This window comes from Pipistrellus kuhlii, unplaced genomic scaffold, assembly GCF_014108245.1.
Source record: "Pipistrellus kuhlii isolate mPipKuh1 unplaced genomic scaffold, mPipKuh1.p scaffold_m20_p_11, whole genome shotgun sequence".
NCBI lineage: Eukaryota > Metazoa > Chordata > Mammalia > Chiroptera > Vespertilionidae > Pipistrellus > Pipistrellus kuhlii.
The window spans coordinates 8,693,297-8,718,102 of NW_023425416.1; the positions used below are offsets into that span (position 1 = coordinate 8,693,297).

General features: G+C 43.2%; 1 protein-coding gene and 1 long non-coding RNA gene across 4 annotated transcripts in view; one reads left to right on the forward strand and one right to left on the reverse strand.

The window, feature by feature from the left end:
* PTPRG (protein tyrosine phosphatase receptor type G) overlaps nucleotides 1-24,806 on the reverse strand; it is a 643,070-nt gene that overhangs the window by 463,931 nt on the left and 154,333 nt on the right. For all 3 annotated transcript variants that reach the window (XM_036430671.2, XM_036430672.2, XM_036430670.2), the window contains exon 2: nucleotides 12,826-12,930. In XM_036430671.2, the coding sequence (XP_036286564.1) occupies nucleotides 12,826-12,930 (105 nt within the window). The remainder of the gene's footprint in view (nucleotides 1-12,825; nucleotides 12,931-24,806) is intronic.
* Nucleotides 12,809-20,529, forward strand: LOC118715064. Its single transcript, XR_004986761.2, has 3 exons — nucleotides 12,809-12,927; nucleotides 18,378-18,382; nucleotides 20,491-20,529. It is a non-coding gene; the product is annotated as an uncharacterized LOC118715064 (long non-coding RNA).

Below are 24,806 nucleotides of genomic sequence, written 5' to 3' on the forward strand. Positions count from 1 at the left end.
GGATGCACTGCCCTCATGCTTAAGCCGGGAGGGCCCGGAGGTCTCTTCAGAGACAAAGCATGGGAACTGACACAAAAGCCAACGCTCACACTCCAACAAGCTCCAGGAAATGACTTCGGGTGAATTTGAGGGGGAGAGGGGGTCAGGAGAGGGGACCCTGGTATTACTGTCAACAGGGAGTACTGTTATCACAAAGGGACGCAAGCCTGGAGTCCTTCCTTCCAGCACAATTGGCCCCGAGTGTTGAAACATCCTTTTCACACCCCAGTGGATGGTGAGAGAAAGGGCCGTCTTTACCCAGAAGAAAATGCGGTAAGATAGCGCATTAGGAGGTGGTGTAAAAATATAAAAGCCACAGGGGCCTTCAAAGGTGTCAAAATCACTCCCCGACAGGACAGTGTGGACTCCGTGGTTCACAGCTGCGAGGAGAAAATGCCTCCCATTATCACAGCGAGCCCCAGAAGAGAATCCCACTGCCAGCCGCTCCTCGCATTTTCGCAGCCGATCCCGTGCAGGTTCATATTTCATCCTCCTGCTAAAACGGCTCAGGCGCCCAATCAATACCAAATGCAGTAATGGCGTGCACGCCCGCCGAAGGAAGAGCACGGGCCTTGCGCTTGGAACGCGGGGGGAAGGGTGGGACAGAGCAAAACAGTTCCAGGAGGGAAAGAGGCCAACAATAATTGGGGCAGAGCAGCGAAATGATGCCTTTGGGAGCAGCAAATATCCATGCAACTTTGAGAAGGAGCTTGTTTTCCTCCCAGACAATGGCCTCCAAACTGGAAGAATGTGGATCAGCAAAAACAGAACATCTGGACCAAGTGGCTTCCCAGGCCCAAGGATGATCTCAAGGTCAGCTAAACCCAACAAGTGGGCCAGGGAGCACAGGACATGACCTGCAATACGGCCACTGCCCGCCCTTGTACTCTGCAAAATCCTCTCCATTGTGCTACGCAGAGATAGTGTTTAAAACATTTTAACAAGTCGGAGGCAACAACCACTAACAGTGGGTGGTGGCAGATGAGTTAGGGACCACTGTTCCATCCTGGGGAGGTCCCACAGTGGCGGAGTAGCCAGGGAGGCGAGGTGAGGAAAGTCCAGGATTTGGGCCAGTGTCTACTTTGATGATTTGTAATAATCTGTACGGCTCTCACAGAGATAGGACATATAATGAGCTATACTTTTTAAAATTAGGACACAGAAAAATCTCCTTAATTCTTAATCCTTTCAAGGAAGCGCTTTGTATAGGATAACTGTGCCTCATGGAAGAATCCTTTCAATTTTTCTGAGGTGATCACACCTCCACGATATGAAGGTGTATTTGTCCACACTGGAACACAGCAGTACAAATGCGGAGGTAACTTTTTTTCTTTAAACTGACTCAGTTTTCATAAAATCTTAAACGTATAATTAATAAGAAGCTTCACACACTAAAATAGAAATTTGGCATGACTGCCAGATATGAAAGTTATCAAGAAACAATGAAACCACAAGAGCAAATTCGCCATCAATGAATGAATACTCATTAGCTAAAGTCTCTGGGCAAGATCTATCTCCATTAAAAGAGATACTGGCAAGTGACAGGAGTATTACAAACCTCTTGACACCAAATTCGGAGTTTCTCCTTAATAACTATCTGAGCAAGAAATGATTTTATTATGTTAAAGTCAAGTCCTGAAATCAGAGCAGTCGTTTTTTCATATGGCATAAAATCATATTCAATACTACGTTTGGGGAAAACATGAGTTATTATACACTATAGTATTGTTAGTGAAAAGTAAAATTACCAGAAAGCATCTAATCAAGTTTCTACAGTTGCTAGAGAGAATCTCTAAAGAAGCCAAAGTTCTACATTATGTACGTACCACTGCTTTGTTTTTTTAACCTAAACAAAGCAGTCAGTAAACAGGGACCTAGAGATGAGGTCAATATTTGCTTTGATATAACATAAATCCTGATATTCAGTAACCTATAAATTTAGTGGGTCTACAGAAGGCATACAGATGTATCTATGAGTATATATTTTTCATATTTTTGATGGAACTGAAACATTCTCTCCCCCCACTCCCATACCTAGTAGCAAAAGGTTTTAGTAGCCAAAGAGACGACCAAAAAGACACACTACCCTTAGCGCTGCTGACCTCAGAGCCCCAGGAGAGTAGCGGTTGGGAGATGGAGAGGGGGTTAACTTCAGGTCACCTGAAGCACTGAGGACTAGCATCTCCTCTCTATGCTGCCCCCTGGCCTAAGAACACTCAGGGTGAGCTGACCACAAGGAGACCATAAGAGACATCAACTTTTGTTAGGTACAAGATCACACTTAACCTTGTGAACTGAATCCCCCTCTACATGTAAACAGAGAGGAAATTCAGTGCTTACACACTCATTAGACACTTATTCCTGTTTTGTACACCATTACTAAAACTTCACAGTCCAGAACACAGCTCTCCCTTAGCTTGCATTGCTACCAAGCTCATCCCACCAAGAGAAGAGACAGGATGAGCTAGTGGTCGGCAAACTCATTAGTCAACAGAGCCAATATCAGCAGTAGAAGGATTGAAATTTCTTTTGAGAGCCAAAAACCGACTTCTACGCATGGGCCACGAGTTTCAATCGCACTGTACATGCGCACCCGCACATTGTATTTTGTGGAAGAGCCACACTCAAGGCGCCAAAGAGCCACATGTGGCTCTCGAGCCACAGTTTGCCAACCACTGGGATAAACAATAAGAGTCCACACTCAACTTAACATTTTCAACAAAGGAAAGGCCAATAAAGTGTTACTGAATATGATACATACCAATGGCATAGCATTTGCCAAAACAAAACAAAAATTCCACATAACAGCTTAACAATAACCAAAGGGAAAGATAGAATGTTCCCGTTTCATCCAGTCAGAGAATGGGTTTTATGAATGAAGTCAGATATAACAAATGAGAATGTTTTGTTGGGTTAGAAAGGAAGATGAATAGCCTCTAATTAAGTCAAAAAGCACATGCAAATCATGCTCTCCAATTGTCAGGCATGTATGAGGAGGGGTGCATTTTCCTTTGAAACCTTTAAATTAATCATGCCCCTCCACCAAACCACACTCCCTCCACCCCTGCCCCCAAGAAGATAGTTACGAAGGAGAGAGAATCATCCTTCAAACTTTATGACCGGGGGAGGGAAGGAATGTTTCAGTTCCATCAAAAATATGAAAAATATATACTCATAGATACGTCTGCATGCCTTCTGTAGACCCACTAAATTTATAGGTTACTGAATATTAGGATTTATGTTATATCAAAGCAAATATTGACCTCATCTCTGCCCAGGTCCCTGTTTACTGACTGCTTTGTTCAATAAATCGTGGTGTTCATTTTCAAACTTAGTCAATAGCAGTTCATTAACTTCTGCATGGTTCATTTTATAAATTTTGAAATGCCAGGGAAAATGCTTTACCTCAAATAGTTTAGATACAGCCAATTACAGGAACAAAAAGGCTTTTGCTTTCCTTCTGACTTTCTCTTCCCTCGAAATGGTTACAAAGAAAACGGCATGAATTCTATTCAATTCAGCCATCTATTCAAAACTAAACAAAAAAAAATATTTTAGAAAAGATTGTTAAGATGCTGGCATAAGAAACTGAAATATTCTCTAAATAATTCTATCTGATATTAAAGTATTTGGAAATATAAGGCAGTATCTCTCATTTCTCAATGAGAAACACAATGAACATTTGTGTAGAGGTTTCAGACTTCTAATCTCTCTTCATTGATGGGATCTTCTCACCCCTATTATTTTATTATATCTACAGCTCAGCCTGTTTCACTTTGGTAGGTATTTAGTAAGCATTCCATTATAAGGATGCACTGTATTTACCCAAGTACCTAGTGCTGGTTATTTAGGCTGTTGGCTACAAAACCACTTTGGGGCTGTGCACAAGAGTTTCTGAAGGACTGAGACCTAGAAGCAGAAATATTGGGTCGATGACCATCGATATTTAACATTTTCTCAGACATTGAAGAGGAGTTCTCCAAAAAGGCTCCATCAATAAAGACGATGTAGTACAGATATACAATGAAATATTGCTCAGCCCTAAAAAAGGATGAAATCTTGCCACTTGAGACAACATAGATGGCCCTCTAGGGTATTATGCTAAGTGATGTAAGTCAGACAGAGAAAGACAAATATCATATGATTTGGCTTATGTATAGAATCTTAAAAACATAATAAATAAACAAACAAAACAGAAAACAAACCCAGAGGTAGAATAATCTTCGGATGGTTGACAGATGGAGGTTTGGGGGGTAGATGGGTGAAAAATGTGAAGGGGAATAAGAAGTATGAAGGGCCAGTAATAAAATGAGTCACAGAGATGTCAGGTACAGCATAGAGAATACGGTCAACAATGTCCTAATAACTGTGAATGGTGCCAGGTGGGGCCTGGCCTTACTGTGAAGCTCACTTCATAAAGTATATAAATGTCTAATCACTGAGCCGAATACCTGAAACTATTATACTGTTGTACATCAACTATAATTTAAAAATAATTTTTTTTTTTAAATCAAAAGTCTCCATCAACTCACTACCGTCAGAGCCAATTTTAAATCCTACCTCTTAGGCTTCCATTTACCCAAGTTTTAAATGTGCCATCATAGCAACAACTGAAATTGTTATCGCCGATATCCATTACTTGATAGCAACCCAACGTTGAATATTATTCCGTCTTCCTTCCTAAGATGCTTTCTCAAAGGTCTCAAGGGCCCTAAGAAATGTACTGCTGTCCTCCTAGCACACACAATGGCATCCATTACCATCACAAGCACTTGTGAAACCATCTCCAGAGAGAAGATGCCAAAAAACATTAGAACTCAGGCAGCCAGGATTAAAATGAAAGTTTTAAAGGGGGGGGGGGGGGGGGGGGGGGGGGGGACATCTCTAAGAGGTACAAATAATTTCTTTCAAACGGTGCATGGAAAGGAAAACAGACTCAGCCCAGTATTGAAAGATGCTCACGGTGCCCTAAGCATATGGCAACACATTTTTCTCTCCTGTACATAAAGTCCTGATTCGTGTGTGACCATATGTGTTTGTTCTCACCCTCTCTATCCTCGTAATCACTGATCAAGTGTAAAGAAAAAAAGAGTACCTACAGGAAAAAAAAACAGTTGTTCCACAATACGTCCTCTACCCGAGGCCCTCCTATTCCAAAACATTTAACCAACAACAGAGAATGCAAAGATTAATTACACACAAAGGTTCTGCACAAAGAACATAAAGTTTAAAGAGTGTAAAATATATGAATAAAACATTACGCCACATCTTAATAGGACCAAGTCCAAATATTTTTTATCTGTATAAACCCCGCCACCATTCCTCACTCACTTATTTTAAGTGGAGAGCAATGGCACCTCCTGTCAACCTTGGGATCATCTAGGCAATACATTCTGCTTCCTCTTCCGTGTACTAGTGGTAATTAATTCCCCTGGGCTCTTTCCTTTCATCTCTCAAATCCTTGACAAACAACCACATCATTTTTTATCCTACCCTCTTCCTCACTGACCGTTCCCGGAGCCTACCACCAATGGTTTTACTCAAACATAAAACCAACTTTGTTCACATCCACCATGAAACCCTCAACGATTCCCTATCATCCTCAGAAAGCTGTTCTGGGACACAAGCAGGATCCTATCAGGACCTTTCATGGTCCAACTCCAATTCTCTTTATTATTCTATCTCTCTCCACCCTCCCCAATGCCCTCAGTCCCACTGAGCTGCTCCCAGGGCCCTGGTCACTGCCATCATTTCATGCCCCAAGGCCTCCCAGACCTGCCTACCTTTAGGATCTGAGATCTGGCAGTAGCAATTCTGAATAACTATGCTGGATGAATAAGTAAATAACTACTGTTAATAAACTATAAATAGGCTAACAGGGAACTATAGAATCAAGATAAAATGTAATTGTAAAAAATAAAGGGGAGACTAATAAACTAGGGAAAAGCCAAGTAAGCATGAAGGCGGGGAACCTTTGAACTGGGGCTTGGGAAGATGAATCTCAAGGCTGATTCATCCCCAACCACTTGGTTCCATCAGATCCGAAGGTCTCTGTTGCAAAGAAAATGTCTCTGGGAAAATGATTCCCTTGAGACTTTGGAGAAGGCATAGCAGGGGGAGGGGGCAAATAATACAATGTTAACACTAAACTTAGAGGTTCTACAGTGTCTTCCATGGTTCTAATGACAAAAGCAGGCTTCTGCAGGCATATATATTTTGCTTTACCCTGTATAAACATTATTAAAAATAGGCATGGAAATGTTATTTTAGGAACTTAATTATATCTTAAGTTCACCAGAGGAGCTCATTACTTAAAAGGATCCAACAGTGAAACCTTTTGTGAATCGCCCACTAATTTATCTGAATTTCATGGCAGGGTCCCCTGAGTGAGTTCCTAAGAACAGGCTCTGGCATGAATCCATTTTTCCATCCATCCACTCATCCACTTGAAAAATATGCACAAAATGAAATACGCTGGCACACAGTAGGGGAAAAAAATTATAAGCTCTACCCATCCTTGTCCCCACGGATCCCACATTTAGCTGGGGAAATGAGACGTACACCTACCCACACACACAACACAGGTGTGTGTTAGAAAGCCAGATGCTTATATGAATAGGGTAGTGCAGTGACATATAGTTAAGAGCCAACTGAGTAAGTACCTATTCCACTCCAGAACTAAGAATTATACCAGGTGATTACATGCATCACCTCTACCCTTCAAGGCCACCCTGCAAGGTCTGTCCTTTTATCTCCATTCTACAGCTGGGCAAGTCATCAAATCCCGGGGACAATGAGAAAGGACCTTGCATATATCTCCTCCCACAATTTCCTGGCCACAGCACGAATGCCTCCTAGAATAATCCTGCTTGACCTTCACCCAACGTACCACCAGATGCTTCTTATAAGACATTTCGGTCATTGCATGTCTCAGTTTTGTATTCCTCTAACCATGAGAAGCGTTGCCCTTGTTTTGAATCATGAAGTCTTTCTTCACAGAAGGAACAACAGATAGAACCTGCAGAGAACCAAATTGGATACGTAAAAAAAAAGGGAGTGGGAGGAGAAACCACTGCCTGTTTTTCTCCAAAGGCTTTGAGGGGGAGGAGAGAGAACAGAGAGTTTTATGAAAATGCCTCAGATTTCCACTTGAACTTGGCCCAGATTTGTTTCTCATTTCCCTTTCCAACAATGATGACCTACCTAACATGTGTTCGTTTCTGTGTAATGACTACAGAAGTTCTGGGCAAACTCCAAAATGCATATGCTGTTATCACCTCAAGTAACACAGAAAAGTATCTATATGTTAGTTGAATAAAATTAATAGGAAAGAAACTGGTTTAATATTTCCATTAAGATACTCTTACTTGAACTATCCCCATCCCCACCGCCCACTTTTTTTAGAGTCATTCTTCATAAAATACATAAAAAGGTCATTCCCCTTCTTTCCCTATCTTGGCATAAAGAAAATAAATCCAAAAACATAAAGCAATCTTGAAATTACATTGCTATTATTATCAGTTAACAATAGTAATATCTTACATTTATGTTCTGCTTCATGTTTCTGATGCACGGTATTTCCCCCCATTGAACTCAGATACTAAAACCCATGTTTTACAGCAGACAGATTAAGAACCAACCTTCAGATGATCACAACGGGACTAGAACATGCATCTCCGGGCTCCTCCAGCCCTCTCTGCTAAAACTGTGTGTGCTCACAATGGCACTGTTTAATAAGCCTACAGAAGTGAAGGCTTTTGGCTCTTCAAATACAAATAGAATGATGCTACTTGGCTAGTTCTAAAGTGCAAAGTTACACTAACATGAATGAACTGCTGTTATGACAATATCCCAAAAGCAAGCCATACAAAGCTTAAATACTTATAACTCTCCTCAAGTGACCAGGACAGAATGCCTCTGGAATAACCCGATCAGCATCATTCACCAAACCCCCACAGGAAGGCGATCTAAGGAGCAGGACACAGTAACCCGAGGGCCCAGAATGGCCAATACCCACTCTCCCGGCTCCATCTCCTCACCATCCCACTCTCTCATCCTTGTTCCTGCCAAGTCCAAACAGGACCACTAGAATCACAATGAATGCCAACCTTGCCAAGGATATTCCAGCTCAAGGGGAAAATGTAGGACCCGAGGGGAGAAGAGGAAAAAAGATATGTTCCAAATCTCTGCACACTTTTGTGTGAGCCGGGCTAACATCTGCTCCAAAACCCGGGCTGTATCAGCGTGAGCAGAAGTTGGCAAACTTTTTCTAAGGACCAGATAATAATATTCTAAACTTTTTGGTCAAAGGTCTATGTGAGCTACTCAACTCCTCAGTTGAAGCCTGAAACCAGCCAAGGAAATTACACAAAAGAATAGGCATGGCTTATTGCGTTCCAATGAAACTTGACTCTCAAAAATAGGAGGTGGTTTATAGTTTACCAACCAAGTCCTGAACTTGAAGGTAGTTTTCATAACCCTTATTCTCAAATCCCAAATGGGAAATTCTGGTGAAATACAAATAATTGAACTTAGCTTGCTTAGCTCTCAGTACTACCTGGTGACCCCCACCTACTGTCAATCACAGTTACCCACTGAGAGTTCCAATCACAACAATAAAAACGGTGGGAAACAGAGCAAGAAGTAATATTAGGTACTTTATGCCAGGAATTTGTTAAATTTTCTGATTAAAGAAAGCACACTCTGCCCTGGCCGGCTTGCCTCAATGGTTAGAAAGTGGGTCCTGTAATTGAAAGGTCCCGGGTTCAATTCTGGGTCAGGGCACGTACCTAAGTTGCACGTGGCTCTCTCACATTGATGTTTCTCTCTCTCCTTTCTTCTCTTCCACTTTCTCTACAAATCAGTGGGGAAAAAATATTCTCAGATGTTTTGTTACTAACAAAACAAAACAAAACAAAAGCACATTCTGACCTGGCTGGGAGTTATGCCCTGGACCTGGGAGTTAACCTAGAAATGTGGTCCATTCTTATAGTGTCCTAGAACTGCCTATCATCACAGGAAGATTAACAACCTTGTTGTCAAAACAATGGAATCCTGCTCTTTGCAACCCCCAGCCTGCATTGCCTCTAACCTGTAATCATTATACCTATTCTTATTCCTTTTGCCTACTCCCCCATGCCTGGAGTTCCTTTTGCATACTTCCTCATGTAATCTTTGCCTTCTATCTAATACATGCAGCTGGCTGGGGCGGGGAGGAGAATGGGGGGTAGGTAGAGCATATTTTGGGGATGACCTGCAGTCTGCAGTCTCCCATGTTGCTGGCTATATTGGAAAGTAAAATGCTCATATAGGATTCACCCTGTCTCTGCTTAATTGGCTCAAAGAGTGACAGGAAGCCTGGAGCCATTCCTTACCCACTTCCATAACATCTGGTTTACTGTAGTTTCAAGGCCCTGAGCTGGCCCTGCCGGGGTAGCTCAGTTGGCTAGAGTATTGTCCTGATATAGCAAGGACAATCTCCAGTCAGGGCACATACAGAAATCAACTAATGAGTGCATAAAAATAAAAATAAAAAATGGAACAAATCAATGTTTTCCTCTCTCTCTTTCACTCTCTTTCTCTCTCTCTCTCATCAATAAATATTTTTTTAAATTTTAATAAAATAAAGGCCTTGGGCCGAAACCGGTTTGGCTCAGTGGTAGAGCGTCGGTCTGCGGACTGAAAGGTCCCCGGTTCGATTCCGGTCAAGGGCATGTACGTTGGTTGCAGGCACATCCCCGGAGGGGGATGTGCAGGAGGCCGCTGGTCGATGTTTCTCTCTCATCGACGTTTCTGGTTCTCTATCTCTCTCCCTTCCTCTCTGTAAAAAAATCAATAAAATATATTTTAAAAAAATAATAGAAATAAAATAAAATAAAGGCCTTGGTCTGATGTGCCAAAAGTACAATAATAGACAACAACTCTTTCTCCTTCTTGCCCTTTTTTCATCCAAGTGCCATTTGCTAAGGAATGTCTTTGATGGACCCCAAGTCTTCTGGACATGAGAACCAATATTCCACCACTTTAGTGTGAGGGGAAGCAGAATTTGCTCCCCCAAAATATGTCTTTGGGGATACTGACTACTTTAAGGCGGATATTTTTTAAGAAACATAAGACAGGAAGAATCTTTGACCTTCCCTATGCAAAAAAGATACTATCATAGATAACTGCAGTTTAATATGAAGCAGACGGCATAGACAGGGAGGAGGCTTGCAAGGCCTGTGGGAGCACAGTCCTCCCTGTGGCCCTTGTTTCAAATGGCCCAACGGATATGTGTTTACTAAACATTAACTCTTTTCAACTCCTTATTGACCACTGAACATACCTGGCAGGAGTGGTTTCTATTTTTTAAAATGGTTGATGGGAAAAATAATTAATAAGATGTATACTGGGAGAATCAGTAGGAGCTGGGAAGAGGAGGGGGTAAAGGAGGGGAAATGGAACATACCGATAATACTATCAACAGTAGAAAATATATTTAAAAAGAAAAAGAAGTATAATATTTCCTGACACATGGAAATTAAATAGAATTAAAATTTCAGTGTTCATAAATATAATTATACTGGAACACAGCCAGTTTTTCCATATTACCTACGGGTGCTTTTGCATTAAAATGGCAGAACCAAGTAAGTGGTTGCAATAAACACAACACACCTGGCAAAGCCTAAGATATTCACTATCTGCATCTTTCCAGAAAAGCATGAAATCCCTGAGGTTGAACTATTTGACTTCCCATCAGTAGAAGACGTTCCCAGTCCAGACAAGGCACTCCAGAAATACAAAATGGAGACGCATTAAGTCCACCTGATCCCACAATGACACCATCCGAGAGAGATCATACACTGTGTCCACTCCTAACTAAGCAATGAGGAGAGCTTAAGCCTTGAGTTCCTTCACTCCATTTTCAACAGGGGATGCAGATGGGACGTAACTTCCAGCTCTTGACTAGCCCATTAGTATCCCAGATTGATGGACCGTAAATAGCAGGCCACTTTTTGCTGCTTCTCAACTGAGCTGCAGCCACAGAGTACAAAAAGATAAATTTTCTTTGGGTTTCTTGGCAAGGAGCTCTCTCTATATATGTGATTTCGGCTTTTGTCTCCAAATTTCCTTCATTTATCAAAAATGTTGACAAAAAGGCTCTAATTAGATCATTCTAATCACAAGAAACTGGGTGTGATGGAAGACTTCAGAATCACTATCTGTTCTTTGCAAAACAAAACAGATAGGCTATTCTCCCTGTAGGGGCAGCAGATTTATCAAGAGACAAAAGGATGCAAAAAGCCAATAGATAAGGTGTAATTAAAGATCAGGCCTATAAATTTTACACTGACAGATATTTAAGAGGATTTGCAGGTAGAAATTCAGGATTTAAAACCTGAGTATCATTATGAAAATAATACCATTCAGTTCTGTAGGCAACCACATTCTATAATATACAGGTTTATTATTAAGACTAATACTCTGTGCCTTCCAGCTTTTTCATACAAAGAATTTAAATTACTCAGTGCCAAAGAAATTTCCAAAGTGGCCTATTTTCTTCAAGTATTCCTCCTTAATTAGCTACATGTTCCATGTATTGAGCATTTAAATATGTGTTAGAAACAGCAATCACCTATCATATCTCTGTTAGTTGTTAGAGGCATTAATTTAGAAAGGTTTGTGTATTCTTATAGGTTTTCATCCCCCTGGCCATAATGTAATAAAATTACTTCCAATAGAATATTCAAGATGGTTATAACACAGGGTGAGGCAAAAGTAGGTCTATAGTTGTTTGTACAGGACATACTTCAATCCTATCCTATATAATAAAAGCCTAATATGCAAATCGACAGAACAGCCCCATTGGTGGGGTGAGGGCCAGTGAGAAGGCTATGCCAGGCCAGCCAAGGCAGGTACCAGCAGGAAGATGGAGAAGACAGCGATCAGAGGGGCAGCAGCGACCAGTGAAGGCAGAGGGGTGATAGAGGGTGGGGTTTGGGGGGAGGGGGGGAGATACCAGCTACCGCTCTTCCCCGATAGGCCCTCCAGTAGCCTCCCACAGAGGAAGGCCAGACTGACGGCTTAGGCCTGCTCCCATCAGTCATACATCCCCTGAGGGCTCCCAGACTGGGAGAGGGCACAGGACAGGCTGAGGGAGGGCCCCAACCCCAAGTGCTAGAATTTTCATGCACAGGGCCTCTAGCAATTAATAAAGAATAAACTGTGTTTTTGTGCGTTCACAACTGTAGACCTAGTTTTGCCTGCCCTGTAGTGCTCTCTTCACTGGCTCAAAGGCCAAAATGAAAAAGAAAAGGAAAAGGAACTGCAGAATACTATATACAATAGCAGAGAGGGCTGAAGTCTATTCAACTAAGATCTGTCTCGAAACTAAAGTTGCATCTCTTGGATCATTAAAGCATAAATGCTCATTTTGATATGCGATGCTCTATGATATTCAGCAGACAGTTAGCAGCTCCAGACTAGCCTCTGGAATCCTAGCCACTGGGCAGTCAGAAAAGGAGAGGCTGCGTCTTTGGGGAAATGACAGGTTTGCACAATAACTCGTTCACAAGGGAAGTTCAGGAAATAAATTCAGGGGAAACAGATTGAGAACCCGGGCGGGAAGGATCATCTAAGGCACCTTAATAACCTCGAGGCAAAACAGGCTGGACTATGTGAACTTCCAGGGAATCACAAAAGGTATGAACAGACAGAAGTCTGGCACGAAGGCGACTCCAAGGGAACCTTCCGGTGTGTGTAAGGAGAGGCCGCTGGCCTGGGAGACCCCCTCACACAGGCACTTACCCGAGTAGGCCCAGTAGGGGTCCCCGGAGGCCTTGCGCCTGCGGATCTGCGAGGAGCTGCTGTGTCTGCTGTCCTGAAGGGAGCCCACGTAGCCTTCGGTCAGTGCTGGAAGGGAGACAGGAGAGCCACAGTGAGACGAAGGCAACACCCCTGAGCCCGGGAAGGTGCCACAGGCACACCCGTGAGTGACTTCTTGGAAGCACGAGCGTTGGAATAACGAACAGAACTATTGGTTTTACAGAAAAACAGCTACGGGACACTCTAGAGACATTGCCATGGTGACTATTCATATTCATCACAGCTTACAACAAGCCAAGAAGCTCAATGCACTGGGCACTTTATATACCGTATTTTTCGGACCATAAGACACTCCGGACCATAAGACGCACCAGTTTTTAGAGAAGGGAAATGAAGAAAAAAGATTCTGAAACAAATAGTGTCCTAAAATATTTTATGTGCATTAAAACCCAACATCACAGTCATAAACACATGTAATCAACCCTGTAAAGTAAACAGCAGCATTTAGAACCATTTTAGAGCCGGGCAAGCACACAGAGACCACACAGAGCCGGGCAAGTAAAAAAAACTTTTTTTTTTAAAGTATATGTGTAGGCTATATTTGGACCATAAGACGCAGGGACTTTTCCCCCCCACTTCTGGGGGGAAAAAAGTGCGTCTTATGGTCCGAAAAATATGGTACATTATCTCCGTTAGTCTGCGAGGCAGTCACACTGGGCCTCAGAGCAGGTCTTTAAGGTGCTCAAGGTCGTACGACTGGAAGACCTGGAGCTGCATCAGCCTATGTGGTGGGTGCAAAGGGCCTGTAGCCTCGGTTGACCTTCAGAGAACAAGGGTCACTCCTTCTCTTTCACAGATGGAGGAAGAGAGGCTCAGAGCCCAGGTCACGGAAGGTTAGTGTGCAGCCAGCCACGGACCCGAACTTAAGCGCCTACATCCAAGCCAGGGCTGCTGCCACCCACAGGCAGCACAGCCTGCGCCAAGAGCGTGGCAGACTTCCAAGTCCTTTGGACCCGAGGAAGTCAGTCACCTATTGTATGTGAGAATATGAAATCTAAAACCCTCCTAGGACAACAGAAAAACACTGGCCAGGTGGCTCTGTTGGCTGGGGCATCATCCTGTACACCAAAAAGTTGCAGGTTCGAATCCCAGTCAGGGCACCTACCTAGGTTGTGGGTTCAGTCCCTGGTCAGGGTGTGTATGAGAAGCAACCGATCCATGTTTCTCTCATATCAGTTTTTCTCTCCCTCTCTCCCTAAAACACCAACGAAACTATTCCCTGGTGACGATTAAAAAAAAAAAAAAGGAAAGACTGCTTAATGATGTATTTTTTGAAAACTCAAACTGAATTCGATCTTCAACCCCATGGTGGAGGCTTCCATCTGCCAGCTCTTGTGTTCAAACCTCCCCTCCCCCCAACCCATCATGGATGCAAATCGCTTTTGTTGTGAGCCACACCTGAGTGCACCAAGGTGTACAAAGACAAACATCACAGGTGCCCAGAATCCAAAATGAAATGGAATTACACATCAAACAATACATCCCAGCTGTCTGTGTTAACGTTTAAACGCATCCAAACAAAATCGAATGTGCTTTTAAAAAGCAAAGAAAGCGGTTAAGGGAACCGTACAGTCAATTAAAAATTAGGATGGCACCAGGAAAGCATAATGCATTTTCTATCCCAAATTAGTCAAAGGAATAATAATAATAATAATCTCACCAGGATGGCATTAGCAATGCAGATGCTGAGACAGCTGTGAAGTAAATGAGGAAACATATAAAATATGTTTACATGTCAATTGCAAACACCGGCTTTAATGCTTACACAAAGAACAAAGATATTCCAGCAAGATGAACCCTTCTGAGGGAAAGAAGAATCTTTGAAAATCCGGAAACTCATCGAAAAAGCAAAAATGGTGTCGTGTATGCTTGCTCATTGGTCCTGAAGGACAGAGTGAAAATCGAAGTCCCTTTTCATTTTTAAAGTATGCTGAAGTTTCAGGTACCATCTACTCCATCCTAGTTTGTGCAGATGAGCCACACAAAGCCCCAGGAAGTTGATCATTCTAAGCTTCAAGGAATCAAAATTAAATCTCTCACTTCCTAATCTACTTTTTGTCCATATACTAACGCACACCAAGCGAATAACTGCTAATTGTCCATGTATGTGGGAAGCTTTTTAAATGTATCTCTTTGCTGTGTATCTTAGAGCTAGTTAGTGCACTCTGATTATTCACACATAATTCTTACTCTTAGCATCAGGAGAATGAGTAAGAGTGTCTTGACCTTGGGAGTAATCCCTGTGGCTTCCCTAGGGCATGTGATTGAGCCTCAGTTTCCTCATCTGTAACAGAGCGAAAAAATCCAACCCCATGGGATAGTTGTTTAGAAATACAAGCTGTTGTGAGCAGAGCACCTACCTACCTGAGCGTGGGGCATGGGGTGCTTTTAAATGGCGGGTAACACAGTGGCGATGTGTGGCTGTCACTGTTTTTGAAACCACCATAGCCCCCACTTCCTTAGCCAGAGTCAGACACTGGGGAGGCTTTCCCCCTGACCTCTCCTGTCTCCCTGTCAGCTGTGTACGTGCACGTGTGCGCGGAATGGGGGAATGGGGGAATGGGGGACGACAACAGAATGACACTACTTTGGATTAAGCCAGTCAGACCACGTCCCTGGCTCCCAACAATGTGTTTAGCAATGGGGACATCCACCACCAATCAAAGAGATTCTCCTCTCTTCCTGATATCTTATGGCATGAGCTGGAAGCTGGAGGGGGGGGGGGGGCGGGGAGATCCAGCAAGGGGTCAGCAGAGGAACTCAATGATGAAGCCAAGCCAGAGGAAGCAAAATCTGTGGATGATTTCTGTTGCCAAATTTTCAGCCAGGGACAAAGCCAATTTAAAACCAACCCCATGGAAGCCTTAAATCTGCATAAACCAACTACCTGCCAAAGTTTACTTTTCTGTCTCATATGCAAAAGGTCCCCAAATGAATAAATTGTGAGCTGATGACCTTCGAACAAGGCATTCAACTCCTGATCATTAAGTTCTCCATCCGTAAACGCCACTGTGGCTCTCAACTCTGGATGCTTTAATAATAACAACAACAACAACAATAATCCTATATAATAAAGAGCTAATTAGACCGATGGCAGAATGACCTTCCTGAGTGACCTTTCAGAATGACAGGGGGGGTTGGGGGGGTCTCTTGCACAAATTTCATGCATTGGGCCCCAATAATAATAAAGAACAATAATAATAAAGTAACAATAATAATAAAGAACCCTATACCCTGGACCCTACCTGCAGACATCAGTATTTAGATGACAGTAAATTATTTAGAGATAAGAAGCACAAACCTCCATGGATAAGTCAGATCCCGAGTCCTGTTCATGCTCAGCTTCTACCCTACAACCTGTAACTTCACAGTTACACCAACACGAGTAAAGAGCTGGCCAGGCAGAAAGGAACAACATGCTACGGATATCACCGGGTGTGGTGTTAACCCCAGAACTTGGACCAACAAACCTGAAGGAGCCAGATTCTAGCCAGGAAACTGACAAACTAACCAGGTGTCACATAAAGGGAAGGAGGTGAACCTCAAGGATATTAACTCCTGTGCCTTTTACAGGAGATGATCTCTAGTATCACAATCTCTACAGCCAGTCCTCCTTTTTTCTTTTCCTTTTTTTTTTCTTTTTGTCTGCAAAGGAGATGCTCTGCATTTCCCGGAACCTTGGAGAATGTCAGGCTGGGGCAGAGTAGGATGCAGGCAGCCAGCCTGTCTCTCATCTGTGTGGCTTCCACACTGGCAGCTGCATTACCCATCGTGCTGGAAAGCAGACACAGGACCAGAGCTGCATCAGGTAAGCGCGCCAACCTGCCAGTCCCGAGTAGCAGACCCTGATGCCAAAAGTTCTTACCTGGATTAGACAGAGACCGTAGGTTTGAGGCTCCAATACTGGCCGGCTCCCCCAACCCACTAAGATATTATCGTAAAAGCCAAACTACAAAGATCTGTTTCATCCAAGAATCAAGGGGGTTACATAGCAGGAAGGGCTCCCCTGACTCCGCAAATCAATGCACCCATGTCCCCAAAGGCAGACCCCTTCCCAGCCATCGGACACATCCACTGGTGTGAGCAGGGGAACCGCCTGTGTACGGGTAGTTCAACTCGGAACGGAAGTAAGCCGTGTGGCTTTGATGTGTACAGACCAAAGAACAAGCCCTAGCAACCGGGACAGAGCCATCTCGAGGAAGGTGGGTCCCCCTGTCTTCATCTCACTCCAGAGTCCGGAGGTAGGATGCGGGGTCGGAATGGGCAGGAAGCCTGGCTGGAGTAGCGCGCGCTCGCTCTCTCTCTCTCTCTCTCTCTCCCCAGACAAAAAAGCCTACTTCTAAAGAGCAAGATGCCCGGCCTCTGAGCTCCCTAGAGATTAGGAACTCACAAACTACCACCCACGGTGAAACCTTGCAGAGGACAGCTATTCAATTGCGAGTGACGACATAAATAAATACATGAAAGGTGGGGAGGGTGGTGGCTGTGCTGGGGGTAAGATTATGTGTGTCTGTGTGTATATGCTGTGTTTTTATAAAGCACAAGCAGAAACACCGCCTTCTCCTCCAGTCTCACTTTCACACTGCCCCTCTCAGAAACAACAAGCATCTACAAGAGAAGCGGGAAGGAATGAGCCCAGGGCTCAAAGCAGTCCTTTGGGCGGCAGCTCCGACATGAAGAGGGTGGAGGGGACTTTACCCCCTGGCAGGCACACTATCGATAGAGATGACTATATTTAGAGTTCCCTGTCATTTCCTCTCTGTCAGTGAAGTGTGCTTGCTTTTTCCCTGAATAAGAACATAATCACAGACTACTGGCACTTCCATTTAAATCCAAACAAACTCTAAGTTCCCAAATGTATGTTAATCGCATAACAAAGTTTTTCTTTTAAAAAAACTTTTTTAAATTATTATTTGAACAGCAGTCAAAAAGACACTATCTGAAAGCACTTAATGCTTTACTGGCAAGGAGTGGGCGATTTGCAGAGAGACACAATCCGTGGTTCCCAAGATACAGACTCAGCACACCAAACTCCATCAATTTTAATACTCTCTGTATCTCCCAAACTCCAACAGCCAACCAACAGCGGCATGGTGATGATAGGTATGGTGAGGTCATGAATCATGCTATTGATTTTCAATATCTTCCCTGCAGAAAATTAAATTATGCAAATGCATGCCTTTACGGGTCCTTACCTTAATGTAAAATTGCATCCCTGTTTATGTCAGCAACTTAATTACACAATTAGAGATGGAGAATGCTTATGAAAAGATGTAGCTTCATTCTTCAGGACAGACAACAGGTGTAAATCTGCCCTTAATTATCGTGTGTCTAACAAGGAGGAGGAGCCGCCATTACACAAACTACCGGGTTCTATAGCATCAAGCCCCCCGCGGGAGCTGAAGCTGTCCGTCAGCAGAAAGCACAGAGGGGATCTAAGTGGGGTCACAGTGATGTGACAAGGACAGGGGCAGAGGCCGTCCAGGCCTGGACACTGAGGTGGACTCCTGCTCAAAGAGGTGCTGTCTGGTGTGAGTTTAACCAGCATGTGCATACACACATTCACACACCCACATGTTGACTAATCTGGGCATGAGGAATAGCAAGCATGGGCGGCCTTCCAAGGTCTGGACACTATAATCATAAAATGAGCTTAGAAAGGAAAACCCCAGCAACTCCAGGACCATCAGGGTCTCTCAGTTCTGACAGGTGAGACAGGGTGACAGTGGAGATCACAAAACCCAGGGCGTGAAGCAGCCACCACTGCTCAGTCTCACTCAGCAGGAGGCCTCCGGTCCCTGTGCAGGGAGCTAAGCCAGCGGCGGGGATTTTCATCAGGGAGTTTTCATCCCCTCTGTCACCACCTCTGAGAACTTCTACGGAGCGTCCCTCATTTCCTTCCTGGAGCGAAGAAGACAAAAAGTTTCCAGACCCAAAGTCTCAATTCTCTCCTACAAAAATATCCTGAGTTACATCCACAAAAGATGTCAAGGAAACTGATTCCCAAGGGCATGACTTCATCTCCCAGAGCACTGGACACAGTTTCCAAGGAGAAATGTTTTTATGCTGGCAATATAAAAGCAGATGTGTATGCCATCTGCCGCCAGCGTGATCCTCGGGAGGGTTCTCTCTATAACCCTTCCTCTGGGTTTCACAGAAATGTGGACCTGGGGGAGTCGGGGCAAGAGTTTCCTGTGCTGGTAACGCGTGTGTGTCAATGTGCACACTGAACACTCCATGCAAAGACACCAGCTCCTCTAGAAGCGCCACATTAGATAACGTTCCTGATGGAAATGGCTTTTCGGTTTAACTGTCAGAGACAAGGGTCCCCGAATCTACATGGAGTAAAAATAAACATTTTTCGCCCACAATTCCAAATGTAGAAATTGAAACTGCAGAGTGGAACTAATGTCTTATTGCTTTTATCAAAGGTGGGCTATTTACATATATGCACTTGTGCACCTGAAAAGGAACGGAAGCCTGAGGTGCCCACCAAGAAAGGAAGACGTGGTCCCTACAAGCATGTCAATGTAACCACCGCATTCCTCCACCTGAGGTGGCACCTCGCCATGTTGAACCGACAAAGCCCACTGATCCCAGCTGTGCCATGATCTCCCCCCGGATGAAGTGATTAGATGGCAGAGGTTAGGTAGAGGTGAAACCAGTAAGTTTGAGACAAGAACAGCCCGAAATTCCATCAACAACCTGGTCACACATCTGATACTCAAAGCAAAACAATATAGTGGCCCTAGAAGGTATTTCCGCTTTCACCTTGTATGTCCAATCCTAGGTCATTCCAAAGGACTTAGACTCCTGGGAGAATTGGCCAGCTCCCATTCAAAATTGAAAACCTCAAAACTAAGACATTCTGGTTCCCTGGTGCTAGAATGGAAATTACTTCGGACGATGGACGGATGGTTCCCACACAGGGTCCTAGGTCACTACCAGAGTCACTGCCAGAAACCTGCCCCCGGAAAAGCAGCCAGAGCACCGCTGCTTTCCAATCCAGAGTGCCTGCTTCCAGAGGGGCGGGCAACCGGGAAGCAGGCTGTTTGTCTATTATAACAGCGCATACAACAAACTAATTAAAGATCCCTCAAGGATGGCGAAATCGCTACCAAGCATAATTTTCTCCACATTTTGAAGAGCATTTAAGAACATTAAAACCACACAATAGCCGAAAATGAATAAATCTTTATCTTTTTTTGTGCCTACAATGAGCAGAAGTATCAAATTATAGTCAAAGTAATTCAATATTCCAATCAGCCCCTCGTCTCCTTTGTGCCTGGCTTTCAATTAATTGCAGTAAAACGTACTTAGGGTCCCTCCCCCAAAAAAAGCAGAATCAAAAGGTTTGTTCCTTTGTAACCACTTCATTTACAAATAGTCCCTCAGATATTTGTGATACTGAACTGACCTCAGATATAATCGATTATATTACAGTAAATTGCCTATTTTATCACATTCAAAGGTACTTATTTTCCCACCTACAAAAATATATTTTTTCGTCCTCTGAAGGGATAAAGAGACCTCACACAGAGCCATGACTCTTTCAAGTAAAACAGGTAATTGACACTTCAAGGGAAGGGAAAGCACACGCAGGGTAGGATCCTAATGGGCAAAGAACACACAACGGGCTTGTAAAAAGGACTTAGGTCAGGGGGAGACACAAAATACTGTAATTTTCTCCTTGCTATTTTCCTCCAAAGTACTGATTCCAAAAGGTGGAACCCTTTTTTTTTTTTTTTTAATCAGACAAGATGAAAAAGGACAAAAACTAGAGCCATGCTCCACAATGTTAACTACATCACAGTTTTAACATTCAGAAACGAAAATACATGTTTCCTAACAGGTCCAAGAAAAGGTACACTAGAAAGCGGATTTATAAGGGAGCTCAGAGGCACCCTCCTAAAAAAGAATTATATGTCTGACTTCAAATATTTTATAACATCCGGTAGAAATAAATCAACCAAGTTTTCCGATCCATTTTAATACTGTTTGGTTTTCAAAGGATCCTCTCTCTAGATTTTACAAAATTCCTGCAAAAATGCGGATTAGTCATGGGGAGTAATCTGCTAATGTCGACTGTCACAAAGTCTTACTTTCAATCTGACAATTGCATCATTTGAATCCTTAATAATCAACTGAACTGACAAATACAGATCATACGGGTCCCCGGCTGCATTCTGGTGGCTACCAGGCTCAACACAGCCATTAACCCAATTCTGTTTCACCCACTGTACATGTCTGCTTGTGTGTTTCATTAATTGCCAACATGGAAAAATCCAGGCGGGAGCTCCAATATCTGTATTTTTTTTTAAATAGGAGTTGTACTTTGTTCCCAAATAGCACCAAGATGCCAGGTGAATAATGACTAGCTTTTTAGAGAAGAATCATGGCCCTACCCAGTCACATTTGATCCTTTTTATTTCCTGTCTAGTCCTTATCGCCATCTAAGTTTGCCACCCATGGCCTGGTTCAATAATAAATTGCTTACTAAATCAAGTATTGCCTATGAGGTAGGCACTATTAACATATCATCAATACAAAGGCTCATATAATTCTCCCAAAAATCTTGTGGATTAGGTACAATTATTCAGAAATGGTGTATAACCTGCCCAAGAATACACAGGCAGAACCATGAATATTACTCTCAAACCTATAAAATTGACACCATAGTAAAACTATTCTTCATGAACTTCAATTTTAGGAATTATAAAAATACCCGAGTTAACAGCTACTCCACCTGCTCTAAAGTAACCATCACAAGTGAAAACCAGTTTGTACGTAGGACTCAGAAAACTAATCACATAACAAATTGAAGTCTACTCTTCCCAACACTATTGGCAATTGTCTAATATAAACCCATGTTATAAGAGTCCTAACAGAAAACTGGAGAGCAATTTGTCTAACATGATGTGGAGAACACCCAATTACAATGATACAAACATTGGTTATTGTCTATAAAAAAGAAAATAACTTCAAGACAAAATATTAACTTACAACTGGAGTTAGAGAAACAACATGACACACTGATTAATAAATTCTCTGTGTCTTCTCTTTAAGGTTTGTAATCGTGACTGCCCAATAAATTTTTATACCTGAGAAATAAATAGGCTTTATAACTTGGGCTTCTTATACTACAGTTTAGACATTCACATACACATACCTAGTCCCTGTGAAATAATGCATAAAAATATTTAATAAAATGGGTATTTTTTTAACAGAACCAAAAGAAATGGACCCATAAAAACCCTACTTAAACTTTGTTGGGTGCCCATTTTAAAACCATGGCGCATCTACCAACCCCAGCACTGAGCACAGGATTCACGTTTCAGAACCCGGATGTAGTGAGCATCTTGGTGACAAAAATACTCACCAAGATAATTCCCAAACCATAGCCACAAGCTGTAAGCCCTGGTTTGGGGTCACATACAAAGAGCATTCCAACCATCACATCCCTTCCTTGGCTCAAAATACCAAGCACAACTATGGATAGAAGAGCTAAGTGGCTTAGTGAACCCATAAACCTGAGACTTCTAGGACCGGGTAGGGACACCATTGTGAGGGGTGACATGAGTGGAGCCACGTTACAATAGAGTCGGAGGAGCCATCTCAGAGGGACTGCCCTGCTTGCCTTGTTTTCTTTACCTTCCTAACTGAACCAAACCACCACCCCTCCCAGGCAGTAAAAATGACAACGTAGTGTCTGTAGGAACAGTGGACTTTGCTGATGACCAAATTGTTGTTAACCAATCAATGAAGTGCAGTGTAACCTTTGGAATCTCAAGGCAGATCCATCCTTAATTCATCTAGTACCAAAGAACTCTTTAAATATATATATATATATATATATATATATATATATATATATATATATATATATATATATTTGTGTGTGTGTGTGTGTGTATTTGTTTTATTTCAGAAAGGAAGAGAGAAGGAAAACAAGATAGAAATATCAATGATGAAAGAGAATCACTGATTGGCTGCCTCTTGCACACCTCCTACTGGGGGTGGATCTAGCAACCCGGGCATGTGCCCTTGACTCAAATCGAACCCAGGACCCTTCAGTCCCCAGACCAACACTTTATCTACTGAGTCACTCGAACTAGGACACCAATGAACTCTTCGTTAAAAAACATGTCATCTTCCTCCTCTTTCTCCAAAAAAGCCCTGTGTCTCTCTCCTGTGGGGAATGTGAGGTACCGCTATTGGGGCTACTGCCTGAATCTGTACTTTCTGAATTGCAATTTTTTTTATTTCAAATAAACTATTTTTGTTCAATTATTGCCTCCTAGATTTTTAGGTTGACACAACTTAAATCCTGGCCACCTGGTGACCTATAATTGTCTATTTATTCCCCAAAACTCTGTGGGTTTGGTCAGCAAAGTATCGACACCTTCGCACATAGTAGTTCCTAACTCCTTCTGGCCAGAAAAAGAATTCTGAGGGAGTTTGGTAAGATGTACAAGAGTATTCATGGTCTCTCCAAGGTCAGACGTTACTGCAACAAAGCATTCAGGAGACTTCACCCACATCGCTCCAGTCCTCTCAGACCATCAGGCCACAAGGCGGGTCACCCAACAACTACATAAATTACCGTCTCTGCACATGGGGAAACAAACATGACAACTTCCAGAGCCACAGAGATCACAGTAAGGAAGAAGTGCACTTGAAGACAGCAGTCAGGGCAGGAGATGTCATTCTGGTTAGAAACACTGACAGGAGGAGACAATGGAGTGAGTGCAAGACAAGAGGACAGCAGGTGAGGACAGCAGGTGAGGTCAGCAGGTGAGGAAAGGTGTGGCATCGGGAGGCCCCCTGAGGAGCTGCTTGGTGGAGAAGAGGGGCTGGCAAGGAACAGGGGCTGGGTCCTGCAGGACTTTCAGGCTTTGACATGAGCTCGGACACCAAGAGGAGTTGGGTCCAGTTTCTGCTTTCCTTTAAAGCCGCTGTGTTGAGATGCAATGGTTTGCAGTACAATTACAGAGCTGTGCAACCATAACAGCAATCTAACTTTAGGACACCTGTATCAAAGTGTGCTTTTAAAAGGTGATCTGCTAACGAAGGCAACAGACCAGAGGGAGGCAGGCGAGAGCCAAAAACTGTGGCCGCAGGGTGAGGCCACACAGACCACTCATTAAAGGTGTGCCTGCAACTGTGCGCAGGCAGCCGAGCTCCTAGAGGCAAACTGTGAGAGCAAACACTCTCCGGACCTTCACCCGACTAACTGCCTGCCTACCCGTATTTGCTATTATTTTCTGCCATTTCCCTTTTGCCCTTTATCTCCTGAATTAGGATTTGTACTAATTATACCAGGCAATTAATTGCTTATATATGTCAATAAAAATTAAAAAAAAAAAAAAAAAAACAGTTGATGAGAGGCAAGCAAGATACAACTATTGGCGCCGAAACCCGTCTGGCTCAGTGGATAGAGCGTCGGCCTGCGGACTGAAAGGTCCCAGGTTCGATTCAGGTCAAGGGCATGTACCTTGGTTGCAGGCATATCCCCAGTATGGGGTGTGCAAGAGGCAGCTGATCCATGACTCTCTATTATCGATGTTTCTAACTCTCTATCCCTCTCTCTTCCTCTCTGTAAAAAAAAATCAATAAAATATATTTTTTTTAAAAAAGAGATACAACTATTGGCAAACAAAATGAGGAGAAAAACTGCAAAAACAAAACAAAAAAAAACAAAAAAAACACACATGCCAAAACCGGTTTGGCTCAGTGGTAGAGTGTCAGTCTGCGAACTGGAAGGTCCCAGGTTCGATTCCAGTCAAGGGCATGTACATTGGTTGCGGGCACATCCCCGATAGGGGGTGTGCAAGAGGCAGCTGGTTGATGTTTCTCTCTCATTGACGTTTCTAGCTCTCTATCCCTCTCTCCTCCTCTCTGTA